The sequence below is a fragment of the Cibotium barometz genome, chromosome 49, assembly GCF_041138505.1.
Source record: "Cibotium barometz isolate CiBa-2024 chromosome 49, ASM4113850v1, whole genome shotgun sequence".
In the NCBI taxonomy this organism is placed as follows: Eukaryota; Viridiplantae; Streptophyta; class Polypodiopsida; order Cyatheales; family Cibotiaceae; genus Cibotium; species Cibotium barometz.
The window spans coordinates 44,036,889-44,056,828 of NC_141094.1; the positions used below are offsets into that span (position 1 = coordinate 44,036,889).

A 19,940-nucleotide genomic window follows, 5' to 3' on the forward strand; every position below is an offset into this window, starting at 1 on the left:
CCACATTTGGATGCGCTAGCTTGTGTGTTACACCCTCACTCTCATCACACCAGAATGCTCCTTTGCTAAGGAGGTGAAGCTCTTCTGTTGTAGCCTCACTCTCGTCACACCAAAATGCTCCTTTACTAAGATAGAGCTTCCCTTTCCTAGATGGAGGCAAGAAGAAGATATCCATCTTGCATCTTCACTCTCTTGTCACACTGGAATGCTCCTTTGCTAAAGAGGTGAAGGCAGAGCTTCCCTTGCCTTTGTGTGGTAATGAAACTCCCTAATGTGGGAGCACCATCTCGTTTGTTGTACCCTCTCTCTCGTTGCACTGAAATGCACCTTTTCTAAGGGGGTGAAGGTAGAGCTTCCCTTGCCTGGATGAAGGCAAGAAAGAGATAGTCGTCTCGCATCCTCGCTCCATTATCACACTAGAATGAAGGTAGAGCTTTCCTTGCGTAGATGAAGGCAAGAAGGAGAGAGCCATCTTGCATTCTCACTTCATTGTCACTTTGATTACTCCTTTGCTAAGGGGATGAAAGTAGGGCTTCCCATGCCTAGATGGAGGCAAGAAGGAGATAGCCATCTCGTATCCTCACTTCGTGTTTATCACCGGAATGCTCCTTTGCTAAGGGGGTGAAGGTAGAGCTTCCCTTGCCTAGATGGAGACAAGAAGGAGATAACCTTCGTAGTAGTTCTCTCTCACAAAAGGTGGATAGGGAAGAAGAAACTAGAAGAGGAAAACATACAAACAAACCTATCTAGTAGGCATCCTACCAACAAGATTCAATAACATGTGTGCAAGGAAGAGTAGAGGAGAGAAGAGCTCACAAATATTCTATCGCAAGGGAATGAATGCGTATTGCTTATTGTCAAAATTGACTTATACACAAGTGACTAATCGGGTAGTGGTATAGATACATTAGATACTCTATACATACCCCTTGGATAGTTTTACACATTTTGTTGTATAGGGTGGTCAGTATAGCCATATTATCATCAAGAGATGGTATGGGTACATCTAAATGGTGCCTCGTGCAGGCAATTGAGCTATTGGTTGTGGGAACCTACACATGGTGGTATCATGATTCCTAAAACGCATGCAATGAGCACGATAGAGTATTTATCTGTGTCCCAGATGTCAGCACCACTCAGTGCTCATGTGATTATGTCTATATATTGAACACCAGATTAGCTCTCTTCATGGGTAGAGACGCGTTTCACCTGTGTATGGTAGTGCTTAGTTCATCATTGGTCATGTTGTGTACTTGTTTTTCTTGTGTTTGAGAGTCAAGACAACTCGAGATCCGAGAAGGCATAACCATTGATGGAGATTTGTGGAGATTAGCAAAATGGCCTCACAATGTAGGAGAGCAACGAAGAGGGATGCATGAGTATATTTTCGATAAGATACTTCAATGTGCTCCATTCCTCAAGTGAACACCAATACAAAGATGGGTGAGAAGTTGGAAGCCCTAGTGTTTTCTAAGAACGCAAGTTAGTGGATAGTAAAAATTACTAGATATGAAAGTTGGTAAAATTAAACAAATACATCTTCTTTGTCTATGCTTCAAATGAAAATACATACACCTTGTTTGATTCCGTTGTAAGGAAAGCTGTGATATCATTTTTTATGAGAATGAGTGCTATTTTTTCTCAAAAAAAAATAAACACAACACATCCTCTTTGTTTGAGAATGAGGATTATAAAGAAACGAAAAATTTTCGGCATGACAATTGCATTAACAATCTAGCCCATGATGAGGATGTGTTATCACATCAAAACACATCTCAAAAAAATCCAAGGAAAGACATTAATGATTTGAAAGATAAAACATCCCAAAAAGTGATAAAGAAGCCTCCAAGGTGATACTTAAAGTAGCAAAAAATGTGGATCAAATTGAGAGTAACAAGCAAGCCTTTAAGCATATATTGAGAGAAAGTAAGCCCAAGAGGTATGTGAATTTTGCATTAATACATTGGCAAACATAAAGCAAGACCCATGGCAAAAGGTTATGCCGAAAAAAAGGGATCCATATGTGATAATTTTTGTAAGGATATTGTGATGCTGATTGGGCAACAAATGCGCATGATAGAAAGTCTATCTCAACCTATATCTTTTCTCTTGGTTCAAGTGCTATTTCATGGAAGAATAAAAGGCAATCCATAATGGTATTATTTTCTACAAAAGCTTAATGTAATTCAATAAAGAATACAATGTATGTGATGAGATTACTTGAAAAATTTTAATGTTTACTTAGAATGAACCTACATCTATTCATATAGTGACAAGCAAAGTTGCATCCTGATCGCAAAGAATCCAATGTTTCATGCTCAAACAAAGCAAATTAAAATTTATTATTATTTTGTTCATGAGAAAGTACAAGCAAAGGAGGTGAAATTGACTTCACAAATGATCAAGCTACATATATACTTACCAAACCTCTTGGAAAAGTGAAGTCCAATATTTCATAGATTTGATGGGTGTCAAAAAATAAGATGATGATTAAAAGACAGATCTAGTTGATATAATGATCACATTCACAAATTTACAGATCAACTATAAAGAGTTGCGTGACACTCTGGAAGTTCAAGACGATATATAAGATGTACAATTTTTTTAGTTATTAGTGTTTTATTCAAAGTTTTCAACATATAGACATTATAAGTGACTTCATGACATTTTACTAGATGTAAACACTTCTATTATTTTCTAACCATGAAGAGGTTCGTAGATCAACCTCTTTAACACATACATTTTGTAATCGACATTCAATCAATGAAATATATGGTAGTTTCTCTTTGTCTTCAATCTAATTGTTGAAAATAAGCAAAAATGATATAAATTGTTCAAGCATTGATTTGATCATTTAAACATTAGCCTTATGGTCCTTCAAAGATGTTTAATGTAAGTCTCTCTCTCCTCTCTCTCTCTCTCTCATGTATGAGCCTTTACGTCAAAGACATGGTAGCGATACTTTCCATATATCACGGAAGTCTCACATACCCTTACAATATTTTATAAGATGTGTAAGACAACCGCAAATCGAAGATATCCTTCGAGGCGATATGGCAAGATCCCATCACAAAATCAACGTACGACCACACATTATCATGTAGCGTCACATGGACACTTCGTCTCGTTGCTAGTTTCATACAATTTTTTTTCCCTTTTCCATGGTTCAAAATTCATCATGGATACATTGTACTACCTTTTTGGTCTCATAGATTCCTCTAGGCCTTTTGAAGATGTAAGAGTCTCTCTCTCTCTCTCCCCCTCCTCTACAATCTTCATGTTTGGGCCTCTAGAGCCCTTCTTCTCTTTTCAGGCTGGAGGTATGTTTCTCAATGTCCATAGGACCAAACTCTATATCCACCAAGGTTTGAATTCTTCAGCATTTTTGTGAACTAGTGTGACACACATGTGAGGGCCGTTTTTGAGAATTGATGTGAACTAATACCAAAGTAATTTGAATGCAATGCGGCACATAATACAGGCCATTATGATTTCTAAAGATGTTTCTTGAGGAGATGTAGTCCACCTAGTTCCTACAAATACACAATGTCCTCTTTTATCTGAAGAAGAAACTACTAGCTACTTTATCTGGATGTTTACTTGGTTATGACTGCTTCTCTTTGCGCCTGAGAGAGCACATGATGCCGCTAGTTGACTTTAAGGTACTAACTTAACTAGACATTAAACCACACCCATTCTCTACTTAAGTGGCCATTCCGAACTTCACTTGTTATTAAGAAGACGTTCAGGGTATGTTTGATTCCAGAAAGAGGTTGGGCTTATGATATTAAAGACAACTCATTAACACCAAACACTTAACATACTATCAACACTATAATCTTCTCCACAAATACAAGAAGAACTTATACGGCATCCATTTTCAATCATATATAGCCATTTCAAGGTGACTAATGCAAAGTAAAGAGCCATTTGTGCTCCTTGTATGATTTGTGCTGCCCCCGCCGCACCCCCCCCCCCCCCTTCCCTTCCTCTCCCTCTTCTTTTCTTCTCTCAAGACAAAAAAAAAAAGAAACCTCTTGTTTGAGGGTGTTCAAGGCCCTACACCATGAAAGGCTTGGCCAAGTAACATTAAGAAATTGTCCCTATCGCTTTCCAGTGGATTTGAGGGCGATCGCAATCATGTCGGTGAATCGCTCCAGCCTGCAATGCAAAACTTACCTCATAAGAGTTTGCTTTTTCTTAAAAAACACTACAATGACTTTGCTTACACTCAAGCAGCACTGAAGTAATGTTTAAGAACATCTAGATTCACTGTGAATATAAAAACATACATAGTTTGATCATATGAACCGAAAGGAGGTTAGAAAGTTTGCAAAAATGGCTCACGGCAGAACTGCTAGTCAACTCCTTGTGAAAATGACATGCATTCACAAAGTCAAACTTCAATATAGAATTTCTTTGGACACTTGATGAAAGTTAGTTGACTTCCGTTTGCCCGATTGCAAGCATGTGTGCAATTGGGTTGGCCAAAAGTCATTAAAAACTGGATGTCTGCCTCTCGCATGCGTGTGCAAATGAGTTGGCCCAAAGTCGTTAAAAGCTGCCTGTCTCCCTCTGCATGCGTGTGCAGTCCCATGAATTCATGAAGTACAACTGAATATTTTTTGTGCCCCAAAGGAAGGGTTAGTTTCCCAGAAAAAAAAAAAAGATCAGGATTCTCAAAACGGATATATGCTCTAGCACGTAGGCTCATGATTGCTTCTTGGGTGGTTTTACAAAAGAATAAATGATTTTGCATGCACAAGGGGAACCTCATAAATACCATAAAACCATATAAATATTTTCTAGGCAAATCAACATGGACCCAATAGCCTAGTGGTAAGGCACTTGCATGGTGAAAATGACATCCAGGATTCAAATCTCTCCTCCCACACTTTTTCTAATAAGGTAGGGAAAGTGATGTTGCAACCTGCAGGGTGCTTGGACTAGAGCCACGTAGCGGCTTCCCAGCATGGCAATCATTTCCATTGGAGATATGGGTGGGCGAATTACCGAGGAGGAACAGTCAGCATCCTTGCAAGCGCTCTGACCACCTATTAGTTGTCCTCCCTTTGGATAGCCCCGGACAGCATAGTCATGAGCCGTGCTGGCCGGCCTCCAAGAGCCCCTCCTGTGCGCCTGCTCTTCCCAGCCATCACCCGTCTCCCCTCTTCCCCATCCTCCTTCGTGCTTCCCCCGCATGTGCTGCCTTCCTCCCATCGCCTTCCCCTCCTCTTGCATGCTGCATCCCTCCCATCACCTTCGCCCACCTGCCCCCCCTCCTTGGACCTCCATCCTACCTCACACGCCCCATCCTTCTCATTCACATTCCCTCCGCATCCGCCTTCCCCTCAGCGCCACCCTCTGTGTGCCCCCCCTCCTCTTTTTCCTCTTTGTTTCCTTTGTTGCCCCTCCTCCCCTTATCCTCACCCCTTCTTCTCCAGCCCTTTCGCCTCTTCACCTTCAGGTTTCCCGTGGGTTTCGGACCTTGGTGTATTGGCATCAGTCGGCTTTCTCTGGTCTCCACCCTTCGAGGAGGACTCCATGGCAGCCACTCCGTCATCCCCGACCCAGGCCGCTGCCCCCTGCCTTTTGTCCGAAGAAGACCTCCAGCTCCTAGCATCAACACTAGCTTCCCTCAAAGCGTGGACACTTAAATGCAAGATTGTAGGTTGGCAACCGCCCTGACCAAGGCCGCCCCAGCACACAGCCAGCTTCGGTACTTGCTCCAAGCCAGCCTCCTTCGTGATCCGGACAAGATCATAGATATCCATACCCTCAGGTGCAGCTACTACCACGTGGAGTTCGACACCCCAGCAGCTTCAGATTGCATGCTTCAGCTGAGCCCTATTGCATTGCACACAGCCCAGGCGTTTTTCGCACACTGCCAAGATCCCACCTTCGACCCTCTTGCTGGAGTATCCAGATTCCCCGTCACAGTTTGTTTTCCAGGTCTCAGGAAGGAGTTCTCCCTCTCATTGGGAGAACGATAGGACAAGTGTTGCCACCCAGCGACAGTGATGTCAATGTTGGCACGTGTGGCTGGGACCCTTCACTTCACATCAGCATTTCCTCACCAGAGACAGTACCGCCCATCTTCTCCCTTCTAAGAGTGTGCTCACATACACCAATTTGTCTCATAGGCCAAGTTCGGTCTTTTGGAAGACGTTAATAAAATCTCTCTCTCTCTCTCTCTCTCTCTCTCTCTCTCTCTCTCTCTCTCTCGCTCGCTCTATCCTTCTGCACACACACAAGTCGTGGAGATCTTTGAGCCACCATAGCTTAGCATTGTCCCCCCTTTAACCCTAAATAGCATCAGAGCTCTGGAGCCTCTGCTTTTGTTTTTTCCTCGGCCTGCCATTTGATCTGCATAGCATGCTTGTACTACCCCTTCAGCATATAGAGATGCATCTTGCCTTAGCACTCCATCCACATCCCCACCCCCCTTTATATTGTTTGTATATGGGCTCCACCGATCCATGATGATTCATGGTTGTATCCAGACACGTGCACACTTTTTCTTTTCTTTCTTTTCCTTTTCTTTCTTTTCCTTTTCTTTCGATGACCGGAAGAACACAGTTGTATTATTTTTTTGTCTCATAGGCCGACTTTGGCCTCTCGTAGACGTTAATATATCTTTCTTTCTTTCTTTCTTTCTCTCTCTCTCTTTAGGATATCTTATGGATATGGTGACAAGATATTTCTTTTGGCTTCATGACGAACCTGGCAAAGAAAAGTTGAGTATACTTTGAGTTTTGCAAAGTTGATGCTTTTTAGCAATTTATTGTGAGTGTTTTTGGACACTTAACCCTTGTATATACCCAAACAAGGAGAATTGTGTGTTGTTTGCCTTGAACTATTTCAGGTAAACAATGTTAATGGTTGAAAAGCCTGGTTTATATGATTTTCATACGGATATGTCCAACGATTATCGACTAAGTTTTTGGCATATCTTTGCTTGAGGATTTATACATATATGATGGTTTGGCGCATCTATATGATTATCATTGGCTAAGTGATTCTTGGGCTTTATATATACAACTCTATGACTCCCTTTACTGGGATGGACTATATTTTTGACTCCCTTTATTTGGGATGCATTCGACTTATGGAACTCATCGATATCTCATGGATTGAGGATTTTCTTATGGATTTCTATTGGTGGCCGAAATGCCTATAAAACTATTTGCAACCGAAATGCCTGTAAAACTATATGTAGCAAGAATGTTTATGGAGCACTATGATCTCTATGCCTTTGACTCGTTCTTATCTTATGCTATACACTTGAGTCCACCTCTCCTTCAAGGTCTGTGATCAAAATACCACCACGTAGTGCACGTGGTAGAGTAAGCTTGAGCCCCCCTCTCCTCCAAGGTGTGCGCTCAACGTACCAACATGGAGTGTATGTGGTAGAGTGAACTTGAGCCCATCTCTCCTCCAAAGTGTACGTTCTAAATACTGACACGAAAGAGTGGACATATGATGCCTCGTTGGCAGGGGACTTATGTCTACGCCAAAGGTCATCTGGATTAACATCTCGTTGGCAGGGGACTGTGTCTACGCCAACTGTGGATGAGTTCACTCATGGAAGGGTGGTCGCCTTGGTGAGTGACTCTGTGAACTCATGAAAGGGTCGTAGCCCTAGTGAGTCTCGAATAAACTCATGGAGGGATATTAACCCTGGTGAGTATACTCAGCACTCATGGAAGGGTGGTAGCCTTGGTGAGTGAAGTCTCATGGAAGGGGGAACCCTAGCGAGCATGTTTGGCTTCATGGAAGGGTAGTTGCCTTGGTGAACTAGTTGTACTCTTGTGCAGGGTGGAGGTACCTGTGAAGAGGTGGACATGTGGAGCATGTTAGGGTTGGGCATGCGTATGGATCATAGGGGTGGTACCCTTATGCAATCCAATGGCATGGCAAGATGTTTTGTGGCTATGTATTCTGCCAGTTTTGCAAGAACTGTCACGACCCTATGTTTTTCTCGGGACAAGATGCAGATGTGCACGGGGACATGGTGGACAGTGTGAATGGCATCAGGTTGGAGTCAAAAAGGGAGCCCATGTGTGGATAACCCCATGTGTGAAAGGGGGCAAAGAGATTTTAGTTTAAAAGGTTTAAAAACCTTTAAAATCATTTATTAAGCCCTTCATTGAAGAAAACGTGGCCCATAAGCTATATTGGGGCCACGTGTGCTTTTTGGGGTAAAAGGAGGGCTAGCAGGCAAAAGAGGCGCCTTTCCCTAGAGGAGGCGCATGTGCTTTTTGGAGTGGCTGCGTAGAAGTTGGCTGCGTGGAAGAGAGGAGAAAGCATGCCGGTTGACTGCGTGGAGAATAGCCGTACAGTACAGCAGCTGTGAGAAGGCTGGTACAGGCTGGTACGGGTGCTGCAGGTGCAGGCGCCTACTGTGCAGGTGTAAACTTGTACGAACAGGTACATACAGGCAGATAAGGACAGTTCTGTCCAGCAGGTATAGGCGGGACAGTTCAGTCTTGTACAGCCGCAGGCAGCACATCTCCAGGGTACAGATGGCACATAGAAAGCTAGGCCATAAGGCCATGCGTGTGCTTTTTGGCTCGTGGAAAGCAGGCAGACTGCAGCGCTTTTTCTCTCTCTCTCTCTCTCTCTCTCTCTCGCTTGGTGCTCAGGTGGCCAGGACTACAGAGGTGCACATGGTGCTAATCCCTCTTGCAACAAGGTTGTTTTGGGTCAGTTTATGGACTGATTATGGGCTGTTTTTGTTTGGTCGCAAATTCAGCTATGTGCTTGGGTTTTTGACTGCAAGTACAGGTCTTGTGATTATGTTTCTTGGCATGGGAGTGATGCAAGCTCGCATGGCTGCATGCTCATGGAGCAGATTGCTTTCTTCCTGCTAGAAAGGAACAGAGGGACCTACAGTTATGGGCATCTCTATGTTGCCAGATGTTTCATGTGGGAACAGGTAACTAGATGTATGGGAAACAGGACAAAAGTTTCAAAGGGAAACAGGCCTAAGGGTTTCATGTGGTCGTAGGTTTCTCGAAGAAACATGTTTTTGGGTTTCTCCAGGAGACAGGTCACATGCAGGCAGAAGGTACAGAAGTGGACACATGTATGGTACAGCCTTGCTACTGATAGGACAGGGGACAGGAAATCCATGACAGAGATGGATAGTACCCTTGGAAGGTAGAGAGGGTTTGTCCAGGTGTGTCAACTGTATGGTATGCTGTGCTGTGATGTGAGTTCTCTTTTGAGAGACAATTTGGGAGTCTGTGTTGAGATGCAGAAGCACTGGATGTGTCAGGGTGTGATGCTGTTCATAGTGTGAGAGGCTATGGATGGTTGTGGCAGCCCTGATCATGGGAGAAAGCTTCTGTATGCAGACTCATTGTGAGAGAGTCTTTCGATGTGAACAATGGCTGGACTTGTTTGTGGATGCCGTGTGGATTAGAAGCCAGATGCAGGTTCTTTGCAGGCTTCAGGAGTTTTACTGGGACGGCTAAGTTACCAGCCTTATATTGTAATCAAAGCTCTTATAATTAATTAAAGAAATACCGCAAGGGGCGCCACTGCGATTTGGGGCCAATGGGTGTCCGTGTACTATTTGCAGGAGCACTCTAGCTCCCCCTGTTTGTTTTCCTTTTCTAGGTCCTCAATGGTGTTGAAGTGTTTTATGTGCAAATGTTTGTTCCACCGCCCTTTGTTTTCTGAAGGCCGGTTTACAAGGTTCCGTTGCCGGGACACATCGTCGACTTTCTCAAGGAGGCGAGCCCGTGGTTGTCACATTAAAAGCTTCAACATGAGGAAAGTAAAAAGGAAGTGCAGGACACAGTACAAGATTTTGTGTCTTTGCCTATTTGAGGTGAAGAGCAAGAGCTGAAGATGAAGTTCAGGAGAAAAGACACCAAGGACAAGAAGTAGTCGGCCAGGAACAAGAAGCAGTTGAAGTGTTATGGTGCAGGAGATGCGTTGAAGGCTATGGCTTTCGACAGTTTGTCACCGGTGGTATCTTCATAGAGGCTTCATGGGTTCGGAAGACAGTTTCTTTGTGGTGATCTACTATGCTTCATCGGGGACTTGTGCTTACCACTTGGGTGGAGTGCAAGCAGGTTTTGCGTGCCTGAGGATGTATCAGATGAGGCTCAGATGGAAGTGGAGGAACTTGACGAGGTTCTTATTCCTGAGCATATACTGGCACATAAGGAAAGAAAGGTACAGGGTAAGGTTTCCCGTCGCTATCCTGTGAAGTTCAACAGCTGTTCACTGATGGATACGAAGTGGATGGAGGAGGTTCACTGATGGATGCGAAGTGGATGGAGGAGGGTGACTTAGCAGATTCACCTCAGGAGTTGCAGCTTTATCTTGATGCCTATGAGTTGGAGTTGACTCTTGTTACGGCTCATTCAGGTTCAGCAGAGCATAGGTCTGGAGCATTGCCTGATGCTCAAGAGGGGGGTAGCACCTCCGCTCCCTTGTTACAGACAGGCTCATTTGTTATCTAGAAGTCGCTTGGTGACATCTTTGTATTTACCCGAAGGTACTGAGGCTGACAGTACATCTGCTTATGGGACTTCTATGATATTGTGTACTAGTCACAGATGATGGAAAAGTTGGGTATGGTTCACAATCGCGCGCACCTGGAACTATAACTGCAACTATGGATAACTCTATGGAGGACATAAGTCTTGCGAGCAGTCCTAGAGTTGGTTTGGTTCATGGAAATATGGATCGAACTCTATTTGTGCATGTATGCATACACTTTTTGAGGTAGAGGTATTTTTGTATTCTGGTGCCATTGGATCTTGGTACCATTGAGAATACATTGGGAAATACTCTGCATTGTGTCGAGTGCTGCATGTATGTTGGTATGATACATCAAGTGCTTTATTATGTTCATGGGTGTAACTCCTGCGGGATGGCCATGAGACATATGTGGGAAAGTACTTGGTAGATGTAGTGTTTGGATGCATTGAGTGCTTGCATATGCTCATGTTTTACCTTCAGTCGTGGGTCCTGCGGGATGCCCATGGGCGTAAGGCTTGCGAGCAGCCCTTGGACTGTTACTTTGGAGTAGGTAGAGCATTTTGAGGAGCATATTGTTTGCGAATGCATATGTGTGTCATGCATATGTGCGCCATATGTAGAATGATGCATGGTTTTGTTTTTGGCTAACACAGTTAACGTGTTTCCATTTGGTTTTAGACTTTTGCTGTAGGTTCTGAAGGAACAAGCAAGAGGACAGTGTGGCTTATTGTGCAGGATGATTGTTCTATCATCCAGATGCATTGGAAGGCCATTGTTTTTGCCATATGGGGTATCTTTGCTCATGAGATGCTTTATTGTGCCATTGAGTGCAATCGAGGACGCTTGCCATTTTTCAAGAGGGGGGTTATGTCACGACCCTATGTTTTTCTCGGGACAAGATGCAGATGTGCACGGGGACATGGTGGACAGTGTGAATGGCATCAGGTTGGAGTCAAAAAGGGAGCCCATGTGTGGATAACCCCATGTGTGAAAGGGGGCAAAGAGATTTTAGTTTAAAAGGTTTAAAAACCTTTAAAATCATTTATTAAGCCCTTCATTGAAGAAAACGTGGCCCATAAGCTATATTGGGGCCACGTGTGCTTTTTGGGGTAAAAGGAGGGCTAGCAGGCAAAAGAGGCGCCTTTCCCTAGAGGAGGCGCATGTGCTTTTTGGAGTGGCTGCGTAGAAGTTGGCTGCGTGGAAGAGAGGAGAAAGCATGCCGGTTGACTACGTGGAGAATAGCCGTACAGTACAGCAGCTGTGAGAAGGCTGGTACAGGCTGGTACGGGTGCTGCAGGTGCAGGCGCCTACTGTGCAGGTGTAAACTTGTACGAACAGGTACATACAGGCAGATAAGGACAGTTCTGTCCAGCAGGTATAGGCGGGACAGTTCAGTCTTGTACAGCCGCAGGCAGCACATCTCCAGGGTACAGATGGCACATAGAAAGCTAGGCCATAAGGCCATGCGTGTGCTTTTTGGCTCGTGGAAAGCAGGCAGACTGCAGCGCTTTTTCTCTCTCTCTCTCTCTCTCTCGCTTGGTGCTCAGGTGGCCAGGACTACAGAGGTGCACATGGTGCTAATCCCTCTTGCAACAAGGTTGTTTTGGGTCAGTTTATGGACTGATTACGGGCTGTTTTTGTTTGGTCGCAAATTCAGCTATGTGCTTGGGTTTTTGACTGCAAGTACAGGTCTTGTGATTATGTTTCTTGGCATGGGAGTGATGCAAGCTCGCATGGCTGCGTGCTCATGGAGCAGATTGCTTTCTTCCTGCTAGAAAGGAACAGAGGGACCTACAGTTATGGGCATCTCTATGTTGCCAGATGTTTCATGTGGGAACAGGTAACTAGATGTATGGGAAACAGGACAAAAGTTTCAAAGGGAAACAGGCCTAAGGGTTTCATGTGGAAACAGGTCGTAGGTTTCTCGAAGAAACATGTTTTTGGGTTTCTCCAGGAGACAGGTCACATGCAGGCAGAAGGTACAGGAGTGGACACATGTATGGTACAGCCTTGCTACTAATAGGACAGGGGACAGGAAATCCATGACAGAGATGGATAGTACCCTTGGAAGGTAGAGAGGGTTTGTACAGGTGTGTCAACTGTATGGTATGCTGTGCTGTGATGTGAGTTCTCTTTTGAGAGACAATTTGGGAGTCTGTGTTGAGATGCAGAAGCACTGGATGTGTCAGGGTGTGATGCTGTTCATAGTGTGAGAGGCTATGGATGGTTGTGGCAGCCCTGATCATGGGAGAAAGCTTCTGTATGCAGACTCATTGTGAGAGAGTCTTTCGATGTGAACAATGGCTGGACTTGTTTGTAGATGCCGTGTGGATTAGAAGCCAGATGCAGGTTCTTTGCAGGCTTCAGGAGTTTTACTGGGACGGCTAAGTTACCAGCCTTATATTGTAATCAAAGCTCTTATAATTAATTAAAGAAATACCGCAAGGGGCGCCACTGCGATTTGGGGCCAATCGGTGTCCATGTACTATTTGCAGGAGCACTCTAGCTCCCCCTGTTTGTTTTCCTTTTCTAGGTCCTCAATGGTGTTGAAGTGTTTTATGTGCAAATGTTTGTTCCACCGCCCTTTGTTTTCTGAAGGCCGGTTTACAAGAACACATAGCTACTTATGGATTTATGGATATTTGGGACACAGTTGGCTCTTGTGCCTATGTCTAACTTTTCATATGGCCAGTGGAGCTGGCCAAAGTTTGTTTCTCGATATGGTTGCCTTTTTTGCCCGTATCGGACTTCGAATCGCAGATCTGCACCTATGTTACAATCTTACTGGACAGAATGTCACCACTTATAAGGCGGAGGGGATGTCACCATTTGGTCCTCTCACCTATGATCAGTGTTTTGGGGCAAGCCCACACGACGGAACCAAGGTGAGAACGGGGATTTTCCACAGGAGGAGGAGCAAGTTGAAGCATTCACTGACATGAATTGGCCTGAAAGATGGTTAATCATTTATGTAACTTATAATGTTTATAAGTCAATATGTTCAAACATCATTAAAGTTTGACCGGACATTTGATTGTTTGGGCATGGATTTACACAATTAGGCTTCTAGGGTTGAGGGCATACAAAACTTGGGCAAGAAGTTTGATGATGCTAAAAGTGACTTCCACAGGCATTTATAGCTGGTCGACTTGCTTTTGGAGGCTTGAGCCATATCTTTAGCTGATCAACCCCATCTATAGAAGGCAGGGCTGATTCATTAAAAGGAGGGGGGGGGGGGGGGGGGGGGGGGGCGGGGGCTGGAGCATGCACATGAGAGCACATGCCAACTGCAGCTGGATCTCTCTCTCTCTTATCCGCATAGACCTACAAGCGTGCAGGAGCTGTTGGACTCTCTCTTTCTCTCTGCTCTGCGGTTGCCGTACAAGGCCTTTTTTCGTTTCTTCTCCCGTCTTTGACTGGTTGACAGCAGCGTTGCGTTTGTTGCTTACAAACTGGCCGACTGCAGCTGGCCATACAGTGGCTACTCTTCTCTCTCTCTGTCTTGGTCGACTGGTTGCAGCAGAAGCTGTTTTTCTCTCTCTACTGGCTGCGTTCTCTCCCTTGATTGGTTGCTCCAGTGCTGGACATTCAGCAGCGAGTTGTTCTCTTGTTTTCCTTTGCAAGGAGGAGACTGTACAGCAGCAAACAGGTTTTCAACAGTGAGCTGTTTTGGGACTGTTTTGAGACAGTTTTGGGACAGTTTTGTCTTGGCTCTAGGAAGAGAGCTTGGCCAGAGTCTCGTTTATGCTTTTGGTGGAAAGTTGCTCAGGAACTGTGGAAAAACTAGTGTTGTATGCACCCTCACCTTGGATTCTTTGTAAAGCTTCTTCATAATAAAGCAGTTCCTAGGGCGGGGGGAGGGGGGGGGGGGCGGGGGCATCAGGTGCCTAAGGCAGTCTTCCCACCACATAACAGCGTTGAACCACCTGTTGCTGCCAACGTGGCACCATCTCGCAGGTCCAATTGGTTACAACTTCTCCGTCTATCTTCTCATTGAACTTGGGAGGCTTCAAAAGCTTCATTAATTTTAATTGAGCTCATTCCATGTCCTCAGAATCGTCCAACACTTGCTATGAAGCATGGGCCCTTGTAGATTCTAGATCGGGAATAGTAGGTGCTCGAGGTACCAACTTCATCCTAGCAAGATGAGCAAATATAGCCTCTACTTTAGCTGCTTGCGCGTCCATGGATGCCTTCATGCTAAGAAGCAAATCAGTGAGTTGTGAATCCATGACAAATATCTAGTGATCGCGATGAGGTAAGGGTTTGGTGGGGGACGGAAGCACACTATACCCAAATAACCCAGGTGCAATGAGGAGAACCCAAATATTCACTTTCCCCACGGAATGCGCACGGACGGTGCCAGAAAAAAAAAGAAATTTGCAATTTCCCTAGGCTCCGATACCAACTACAAAACACTTGAGCTTATGTGCTAGGGTTTTCCAGAGATGGAAAGAAAAGTGCAACGGAATCACACATACAGCACACACAAGAGTCCTAGTGCTAAACACAAGATGTGGCTAAGAATGAAGACGTCAAATCACAACCTATGACCTATTGTTCACTCCTAGCTAGCACTTCGCCTACAGAGAAACACTCTGTGAAGTACAACGCTAAGGAAAGCAAATGCATATGACAATTTGGCTACCTATGTATATATATGCATCAATGCTCCTAGTCGGCCAACAATACTATTGTCTGTCACCTGTACACGATTGCCACGTTATCGCCACCACATGATCATTGCCACATGGCAATGCCACGTGTCTTCTACACTGTCCGACTCTGCTTGTCAGCTCCTATTTTATGTCCGGTTGTGCCTTGCATACTCATAGGTGTGACACATTCTCCCCTACTTGTATCATAGTTGTCCTCAGCTGCATGGCCTCTTGATAAGCTCTCAACAATGGATGAGACTCGCCCGTGAGCTGATCCGATCCTCATCAAACCAAACAACTTGCTGGATTGGGTAGCCCTTGAACTTAAGGAGATACTGGAGGTACTTTGGACGAGAACCTTGCCGAGAACCATGCTTGTACTAGTGTAAAACAACATGCTCTAGTACTAAGACCTCCTGTAATCCTCCGTCATCCACTAGCTCAGGTTCATCCTCATGTGGCAGAGCCCTCAGCTTGGGCCCATGATACTCTACAAGGTTGCTCGAGTGAAACACCGGATGCATTCTCCAATGGCTTGGTAACTCCAGCTTGAAGACTACATCACTGAGCGTCTTGATAATCTTGAATAGGTCGTTCTTCTTCGAAGCTAGCTTGGAAGAAACTTCTCCGGTCTGTTTGAGCCTTAAATAAACCCAATCTCCTTCTTTGAAGGTACCATCCCGACGATGCTTGTCAACCCCGCGGACTTGCTTTGTCGACGCCTTCCATATTTCTTCCCAAGCTTGTCGCAATAGCTAGTCCAAATCCCAAACCACTAGTCTGAACCATAGTTCCCTATGTAAGTTTCGAGAGCTCAGGTGATCAGGTTAATAACCGAACTACCATACACCATCTCAAAGGGAGTCTTCTTGGTCGATGCATGCACTGTATCATTGATGGCATGCTCCACCAATGGGAAGAAATCCTCCCAAAGAGTTTGATGCTTCTAACAATAACACCGCAACATCGTGATCATAGTCTTGTTCATACTCTCGGTCTGGCCGTCTGTACGCGGAGGAAAGGTGGTACTGAACTATAACTTCATCCCCAAACCACGGAATAAGGCCCTCCAAAAACCTCCAACAAATTTTGGATCCCTATCTGAGACAATCCTCTTCAAAAGTCCATGTAAGCGGAACACCTCTCAGTTGCAAAGCCTAGCCACCTCTTGAGCTCCACATCTGACTTGCAAGGAATAAGGTGGGTCTGCTTAGTCAACCGATCAACAACTATAAGAATACAACCATTCTAGATGTCAAATCCCCACAGATCTCCTCGTAGAACACTCTTTGAACATGACTCGAAAGCTGCAAAACAAGCCAAATAACGTGAAGGGGGGTGTCTTGGTTGTCCCCACTGAGACACGAGCTGGGCAAGACGGACTGACCAATCTCTATCCCATGATGTCCCAAACCGCCAAGGAGCTACCCTCACGGGCCTTGAGACTACTGTCGGCCTCGGCTACATGAAGCAGGTGCACGTCTGCACTAGATCCAAGCTCCTGACCATAGAGCTCTCACAAAGACTAGCGAGACTCTATAAACAATTGACTAACCTCGGCCACCCTTTTATATGCTCTTGGCTGGTCACTGGGCGTCCACAATTGGACGCCTCTCGTCCATACTTGGGCGCCCGCCTATCAGTCTTTCCCTAGCCCAGCTCGCCAATCAGCCTGCCTAGCTCCAAGCTTCCCCGAGCCTCAAAGCTAGTCTTGTGTGCGTGTAGCACACGGTAGATACACTCTATGCACATGACATACTCCCCTTCCTCTAAGAGGTCACAAATGCCATATCCTCGACATCTATGATTTCTTGAGGAGTAACTAATTGGTCTGTTCCACCCAGTACTTCCGTAAGTCTACTGACATGAAATATGGGATGAACTTTCACGTGAGAAGGCAAGTCCAAATCATATACAACTGAACCAATCCAGCATGTAACCGGAAATGATCCACAGTATCTAGGGGATAATTTTAGAGATCGACCCGTCCGTAAAGTCTCGGAATCTTTCGGAACTCGTAAATACACCATCGTTCCTTCACAGAACTCTCTGAGTGAACGATGTCTATTAGAATAAAATCTGTCTCTGTCTTGAGCACTTCTAATAGATTTCTTTGCAACTTGTAACATTTCTTGCATATCTTGCAAAAAATTACGTGCTGCATCATGCTAAAGTCCTGAAAGTCCCACGGTAGTAGGTGATCTAGGTTAAAAACCGTACATAAGCATAAAAGGACTAAAACCTTGCTAATTGCGTAGCTCTAAACAGTCCTTCGTGTAGATAAAAATCTAGCCATTTGTGTCAAGCGGTCCACCACAACCCAAATAAAATCATGGCCTTGACGTGTTCTTAATAATCCGGTAATAAAATCCATGGAAATACTTTCCCACTTATTACCTGGGATTTGCAAAGGATGCAACATCCCAGCATGTCTAAAGCGTTCAGCTTTATTTATTTGACAAACCTGACACTTGAGGACATAATCTTCTACATATCCTTTTATCTTTGGCCAATAAAAAGTGTGTTTTACTAAAGCTAATGTCCTGTGTACCCCAGGGTGTCCAGCAGAAGAAGCATCGTGACACTCTTTAAGAATCTTGGACCTAATGTTCGAGACTTGGGATACACAAATTTTGTCATTACGCAACAATAAACCATTCTGAATCATCCACTGGCCTCCCACAACCTGAATTGTAGGCTGCTCAGTCACTGAGTCTTGGTCAATCAATGAGCTCCCGTCCTAGATCCTCTGCCAATATGGATCAAAATAACTATCAATCTTGCAAAGCCCTCTCAATGACTGAAATAAGTCAGTAGAAATCTCGGTGAACGACAAAGTATTCACCTCCCTGATTCAACTAAGCGCATCTGCTACACTATTCATGGACCCTTTTCGATAACGAATTTCAAAATCAAAATCTTGCATTAACCCAGCCCATCGAGCTTTTATTCCTCTCAAATCATCGACATCACACACATACTTCATTGACTAATGATCAGTCAATACCACAAACTTGGAGCCATATAAATAATGCCTCCAAACCTTGAGAGCGTTAATAACAGCATAAAGCTCCTTCTCAAGGGTTGGCCAACAAGAATAACAGCATAAAGCTCCTTCTCAAGGGTTGGCCAACAAGATTAAATATCGTCCAACTTTCGACTCTCGCAAGCAACAGGTCTACCATCTTGGAATAGAGCAACCCCGATCGCATAGTCACTCACGTCAGTCTCAAGAACATAAGACTGACTAGGATCGGGTAGTGCTAAGGTAGGTGCTTCCTTGACTTTATCTTTCAAAAGTCTAAAGACCATATCCAAATCATTATTCCAAGAGATAGGCTGATTCAACTTACGTTCACACCTTTCAACAAGTCGGTCATCGGTAGTGTGAGCTGAGAGTACTCCCGCACAGATTTCTGAAGAAAAACTACAAAACCGAGAAAAGAACGAAGTTGTCTCACTGTCTGCGGTATCGGCCAAGCCAAAACCTTATGAATTCGGTCATAGTCAATGCTCAACCCGTCTCTTATGATCTTGTGTCCCAAGTAAATGATTTCTGTCATAAAAAACTCACATTTACTTAATTTAGCATAAAGTCGATTCTGTCTTAAAATAGTCAAGACAATCGTAAGATGTCTATTGTGATCCTCAAGAGTATAACTATATACCAAAATATCATCCAAGAACACAACCAAGAACTTTCCCAAATGTTCACGAAAAAGATCGTTCATCATTTATTGAAAAGTAACTGGAGCATTGGTTAATCCAAAAGGTAATACGAGAAACTCGTAATGCCCATACCTAGTCCGAAAGGCGGTTCTTTCGACGTGCCTTTCGTGAATACGTATCCGGTGATAGCCAGTACGTAAATCTATCTTTGTGAAATAATTCGCTTCGACTAAACGCTCAATCAGGTGATCTAATCTAGAGAGGATAGCAGTTCTTGATTGTCAGTTTATTCAATCTCTTGTAATCTACACACATTCTCCACGTGTTATCCTTTTTTCTCCTAAGTAACATAGGCGCACCCTAAGGTAATTTACTTGGACGGATCTAACCCATCCTCAAATAATCTGCAAGTTATTTGGCCAATTCATCTTCCTCAGCTTGGCTCATCCTGTAAGGTGGAATGCTAACAGGTTGAGCACCAGGAACCAAATCAATACGATAATCCACTGCCATTTCGGGTGGTAAACCCGATGGCAACTCCTTAGGAAATACATCTTGAAACGAATCAAGTAACTTCTTTAATTCTTTGCTTTCAAACATACTTAATTCATTGACATCCATAGTAGGAGAAATAAAGAAAGTGGAATCAAGACACAATGGAAAGCATTATACAAAGAAGAATCCATTATATTTCCAGAATCAACGTTATTTACAAGAGGTCCCTGAGAGGACTATATACAATCACCTAAGATACAATACGAAAGAAAAAGTATGACTAGACCAATCTATCTGGACTTGGAGGGTCTTAAACCACTCAATCCCTAATAACAAGTCTACATGCTCTAGACGCATAACATAGCACTCCAATAACACTCCAAAATATCTTCATGGTCCTGAATCCGGATCGGTAGCTTCTCCACCTTTCAATCCCATATTGCCGACCCGAAGGTAGGCGTACCTCATAGGTATGATCGCTAGGTGTTGTGTCTAGACCCAATTTCTGCACAAGCTCGTAATTAACAAAGTTGTGTGAGCTTCCAGGGTCCAGAAAAATGTAGATCCTATGGCTATTCACTTCTCCATAAACTCGGAGAAGATCATGCAAGCTAGTTG

At 44.2% G+C, this 19,940-nt stretch overlaps 1 protein-coding gene across 3 annotated transcripts in view; it reads right to left on the bottom strand.

The window, feature by feature from the left end:
* Positions 1-3,869: 3,869 nt before the first annotated feature.
* LOC147610616 (Clathrin adaptor complex small chain family protein) overlaps positions 3,870-19,940 on the bottom strand; it is a 38,847-nt gene continuing 22,776 nt past the window's right edge. For all 3 annotated transcript variants that reach the window (XR_015264018.1, XM_086786111.1, XM_086786109.1), the window contains one exon: positions 3,870-4,161. Coding sequence is in view for 2 of the 3 variants with exons in the window: in XM_086786111.1 (XP_086642237.1) it covers positions 4,090-4,161 (72 nt within the window). In the remaining variant the exon portion in view is untranslated. The remainder of the gene's footprint in view (positions 4,162-19,940) is intronic.